At 31.5% G+C, this 6000-nt stretch overlaps 1 protein-coding gene across 9 annotated transcripts in view; it reads left to right on the forward strand.

The window, feature by feature from the left end:
• LOC106871495 (band 3 anion transport protein) overlaps positions 1 to 6000 on the forward strand; it is a 762999-nt gene that overhangs the window by 583266 nt on the left and 173733 nt on the right. For all 9 annotated transcript variants that reach the window (XM_052970953.1, XM_052970950.1, XM_052970954.1 and 6 more), the window contains one exon: positions 4144 to 4279. In XM_052970953.1, the coding sequence (XP_052826913.1) occupies positions 4144 to 4279 (136 nt within the window). The remainder of the gene's footprint in view (positions 1 to 4143; positions 4280 to 6000) is intronic.

Here is a 6000-nt window from a genome sequence, read left to right on the forward strand (position 1 = left end):
TGGCACCAGCACAGGTGAGGTAATTTTAGCATGGTTTTTACACAGGGATGCCCTTCCAAATGCCAAACACTTTACAATGTAGACTGGTTGCTTTTTATTACTATTATTACTAAGGTGGTGAGCTGGCAGAATTGTTAGCATTCTGAATGAAATGCTTAGCAGTATTTCACCCGTCGCTACATTCTGAGTTCAAATTCCGCCGTGGTCAACTTTACCTTTCATCCTTTCAGGGTTGATAAATTAAGTACCAGTTGAGTACTAGAATCAATGTAATCAACTATCTTCCTTCCCCAAATTTCAGGCCTTGTGCCTATGATAGAAAGGATTATTATTATTATTATTATTATTATTATTATTATTATATGATGAAAACTCACAGCTTATTTTGCTGGGTATGGTGGAAAGTGTCAGCTGTCCACAGCCAGCAGACTAAGGTGACACTTGTTTACTGGTCATGCTTCAAGAACCCTGCGAAGAATTCTTGCAGTTCCAAGAAATGCTGATTTTTGTAAGTGTTCTTACCGTCACACTTGTATCAATCTTTTTGAGCCATGTTGGTAGTTGAGCGCTGATACTTCCAAGTGCACCAATTACTATTGGTATCACATCTACTCTCCTCATTGACCACAACCTTCGAATTTCCCACTTCAAATTGTCATAGTCATTTATTTTTTCTTCTTCTTTCTCTTTGATCCTCTTGTCACCGAGACACGCTATGTCAATTATCATGCATGTTCTTTTTTTCATTATTATTATTATTGCTGGAAATCTTTTCCAATTCCAATTTTATATTTTGTTGAATAAGAAAATTTTGAAAACAGAAAGTTTCTTATTTCTTTATTGCCCACAAGGAGCTAAACATAGAGGGGACAAACAAGGACAGATAAAGGAATTAAGTTGATTACATCGACCCCAGTGCATAACTGGTACTTAATTTATCGACCCCCAAAAGGATAAAAGGCAAAGTCGACCTCAGCGGAATTTGAACTCAGAACGAATTTGAATTTTAATCCCAATAAATTGAAAATAAAAACATTTTTGTTATTCAATGGGAGCTTCTATAAGTTTCATATTTGACATTTTATATTCATATGAAAACCTATTCACATTGTGGTCAAAAATTGTTTTGTAATTTGATAATCAACAATTATTTGTTTGTTGATTTTTTCGTTGTTTTGTTTAACTTCTCATTCTTATCTAATAGTCTCTTTATGTTATATATTTTATTTTTACACATTATAAAAAAACTCAACACACCTTTGACTTTTGGCTACAAGAATATAAACTTTATCACCTCTTCTACTTTTCCATTGCCTTTATTTCTTTTGGTTATCACATGGGTATACACATCTGGTGTAAAATAGTATTATCCAAACAAATATTTGGATGTGGTTATCTAAAATAACCTATCGCAAAATTATTATGTTCACACAGATTGCACTCCATACTACTCAAATCTAGGTTCAATATTAAACCAACACATGTTGCGCTAACACAGTAACCAATATGGTGAACCAACACTGTCAACTGCCCCCCGACAGTTCACACAATTCTTTATTTATTGAAATCCGTTGTTCCACTTTCAGTCAAGTGGGAGTGTACAGGATTCTCCCGTAACACTTTTTATATATATCAGGCCACAATTTTGAAAATTGCAAAACAAGTCCCAGTCAAACTGGACACATAAACAAATGTCAATACAAAGATATGCAGGGACAAACACAAGCGTGTGTATATCTACAGTATGTTTGTGTTTATTATATCATAAAATCAAAAACTGACAATCACTCATGTTTCACCCTTGGTTTATCATGAAACTCATGTACACCATCACTTTTTGATTTAATATATAATATACATTATATAACAAAAATATATATTATAGGCACAGGCATGGTTGTGTGCTAAGAAGCTTGCTTCCAACCACATGGTTCCGGGTTCAGTCCCACAGTGTGGCACCTTGGGAAAGTGCCTTCTACTGGAGCCTCAGGCTGCCCAAAGCCTTGTGAGTGGGTTTGGTAGACGGAAACTGAAAGAAGCCCGTCGTGTATATATACATATATATTGTGTGTGTTTGTGTTGTCCCCCACCATCGCTTGATAACCGATGTTGATGTGTTTACATCCCCGTAACTTAGCAGTTCGGCAAAAGAGACCGATAGAATAAGTGCTAGAGTTACAAAGAATAAGTCCTGGTGTTGATTTCTTTGACAAAAGGCAGTGCTCCAGCATGGCTGCAGTCAAATGACTGAAACAAATAAAAGAATATATAAAACACAAACTAGAACTCAACAAATTCATCAATTAACACTTTTGTCATCATATTTCTGTTGAAATACACACTCATTATTTCAATTAATTTAAAAAGTAATGAATAATGTATTAAAATAATTTGTCATTATCAATCTGATTTTTAGAACATAAATTAACATGAAATGTTAATGGGGAATTTGAATTTATATCTCTTTAAAACTGGAAGTTGATACCATAGAACCAAGAGCAGTGTTGAGTGATTTAATATCAAAAATGTTAATCTCTCTAAATATGAGACCTTGCGGCAAAGCTGGAAATAATCATTTATGTATAAATATATACTTCCTGATTATACACTGCAAGATTTATCAACTAAATAATATATTAACCATGTTTAATCATTAGCATTTTGGGGGCAATTAACATGCAATATGCAAAATTAATTGTTGACAAGTTAATTATTAGAGAAAAGACGTGCTCTTCTCCCCTGTAAATAGAACAATGTTAATCAGAAATATGGTATTAAAAATGTTAATTGATCAATTGATTTTATTGGATCCCAATTTTTGTTTTATATTTTATTATATGATAGATGAAAGTCAAAATCAATCCCCAACTTGATTATTCAACATGCTGCACTTTTAAAGTTTTCTCTAACACCTTCCACTTTGGTGTGAAGAGATACCTTGCTTCAGTTTACAGTAGACTGGTTGATGTGCAAATTTTAGATTCATCATTTTTTAAACAGATATAGACATAGTCGTGTGGTTAAGTTCACTTTGCAATCACAAGGTTCCAGGTTCTGTCTCACTGTGTGATATCTTGTGCAAGTGTCTTCTGCTATAACTCCTACTCAATCAATACCTTGTGAGTGAATTTGGTAGAGGGAAACTATGTAGAAGCCTGTCGTAAATGTATGTGTGTATTTGTATGTTTGTGTATATAGGTTGATATTTCATTTGTCAGTGTGTGAGCAAAGTGGTGCTGATGTTGACATTCCTTGTTGACATTATGCCCAGTAGCTCTGCACTTTGAAAGACATGGAATATGAAAATCCTTTGTTTTGAAAAAAATTGTGAGTTAGCAACCAGAATAGCATCTAGCCATAAAATCCTGAGATTTAAATAATTCTCCATCTAACCCATACTAGCATGGAAAAAAATTATTACTAATTGCTTATTTAACTTTTGTACATTTTATTTCATGAATGTGCATTTGTTTTTGGCAACTTAATATAATTTGAAGCAGTGACTTTACTATCACAAAATCAAATTTATATTGATGTATTGAAGTTTTCTAGTAAAGGTGGAATTTTCTCATAAAATTTCATAACTTGTCATATTTATTAAATATTGAGTAATTTTCCAAATCAATAGTCTGGCAATTTAAGTTTATTGCTTATAATTTGTTGTGTTACTGATATGGAAAGGCCATAGGTATACTCTTTTACTTGTTTCAGTCATTTGACTGTGGCCATGCTGGAGCACCGCCTTTAGTCGAGCAAATCGACCCCAGGATTTATTCTTTGTAAGCCTAGTACTTATTCTATCGTTCTCTTTTGCTGAACCGCTAAATTACGGGTACGTAAACACACCAGCATCGGTTGTCAAGCGATGTTGGGGGGACAAACACAGACACACAAACACACACATATATATATATACATATACATATATACGACAGTTTTCTTTTAGTTTCCGTCTACCAAATTCACTCACAAGGCTTTGGTCGGCCCAAGGCTATAGTAGAAGACACTTGCCCAAAGTGCCACGCAGTGGGACTGAACTCGGAACCATGTGGTTGGTAAGCAAGCTACCTACCACGCAGCCACTCCTGCGCCTATATTAACATTGCATTTTTTTTTTCTCACGAGAGACCTTTTTTCTTCCAGGTGTATTTTTACTGGATTTGGAAAGCACAGATTTAAAGTCAATAGCTCACAACATTGTTGAACAGATGGATATTTATGACCTTATTCAGCCAGAAGATAAGGGCAATGTTCTAAGAACTTTATTGCTGAAACACAAGTGAGCATTTTATTCTTTTGCACTTAAACAGTTATGAAATCTTCATTTAACATAAATATCTTCCTCCCTTTATTTAATGGTTAATTATTATCAAAGAAGTAATAAGTAAAAGAAAAAAAATTCAATTTAACTCTCTTCATTCTTGTGCAATCTTAAGAAATTCCATGTGTTGTTTTTCACTCCATTCTTTGAAATTTCCATTCAAAGTATTTTCATTTGCCGCTGTAATTTTTCTGTTATTCTCCTCCCATATGCAAATTACTTTGACCTGTTAGCACAACTAATTTACTTCAATTTTTTTTTTTTTTTTGCTTTGTTTTTTTTTTACCTATTTTATTATTTACAAAAACACTATTTTGTTTCCCTTTAACTTTTGTATTATCTTATATTGTTCTTCTCAAACATGATGATTATTTCTGCTTTAAATATTTATTTATTTGTTTTATTTCAGTTTATTATATCAAGCCAATTACAGAGTAGATTAGCTTTTCTATGAAATTATATTAATATCATAAATGTTTCCACTAATAATATTTTTGAACAACACTCTGTATCTTAATTAGTTCTATTAATGATTACATTTTGCTGTTGTATTTTTTCACAAACAGAAATCATCAATTTAAGCTTTTGTTTAGTATTGACCAATAAAGTAAGTTGCGTGTCATTTTTAAGTTCAGTTCCTTTACTGTTTATTGAATGTAATTGGTTCCAGGAACAATGAGAAGAATTCCTCTCCATTTAAGCAATTTGGTCAAAATAATTCAGTGTTTATGTGACATTTGTCCTAATTTAATTCAATATTCATTAATTTAGAGAAGAAATAACAGTGGAAATGGAGAACACTTTTCTCATATAAAAATCTTTGCATGAAAAACAAAAACAAATTGTAAATAATTGATTGACAGCTTGTGATTCAATTTTGTTTGCTGTTGCCTTAGTTTGCTGGTTGTTTAGACATTGGTGAATTAATGGGTGTTGCTCTCACACAAATACAGCTGAGTGCTTCGAAATAAACTCATCAGCTAACAATTTTATAATTTACATTCTTATTTATTTCTAGATTCTTTCACAGTCATTTAATTTATATTGATTGGCTGCTGAGAACTTGACAAATACAACATCCATTTAGAAAAATATCCTATATTAATCTAGCAAACACCCATAACTTGCCAATGTGCTATAAGCAAACATTGTTCCTCATGTGAAGATTACTGTTCCTCTGTTGAGTATATTTTATATGAGTTCTTTAAGTTTGTTCATTCATATAATTTTGTTTATTTTTATGAACTTTAATAACCTGCTCTTCCAGTTCTACAGAAAACATATCAAGGGTAGATATTATTTTTCCATTATTTATACATCCAAATTAGAAATGTTTAATTACATTTACAAACAAGTTTAATTCTCCTTAATCTAACAAATAACAGTAATTTATTACATAGTAAAACAATATTTTCTTGAAATTCCTAACATGGAATTTTAAACTGAGAATTGTGGAAATAGTCATATTTTTGTCCAAAGGCAACAAAATAAACAACTATAAAACTATTTGTTATTCATTTTCATTTTATTTTATTTTATTTTTAGTTTCATAAAGCAATATGAAAAATATTTTGTTTACTCATTTATTCTTAGTCATCTAATCAATTACTATTTATTTTCAGATAAATATTTTGAAATACTTTATTTATATATATATATATATATATATATATATATAT

Source organism: Octopus bimaculoides, chromosome 1 (assembly GCF_001194135.2).
Source record: "Octopus bimaculoides isolate UCB-OBI-ISO-001 chromosome 1, ASM119413v2, whole genome shotgun sequence".
Taxonomy (NCBI): domain Eukaryota; kingdom Metazoa; phylum Mollusca; class Cephalopoda; order Octopoda; family Octopodidae; genus Octopus; species Octopus bimaculoides.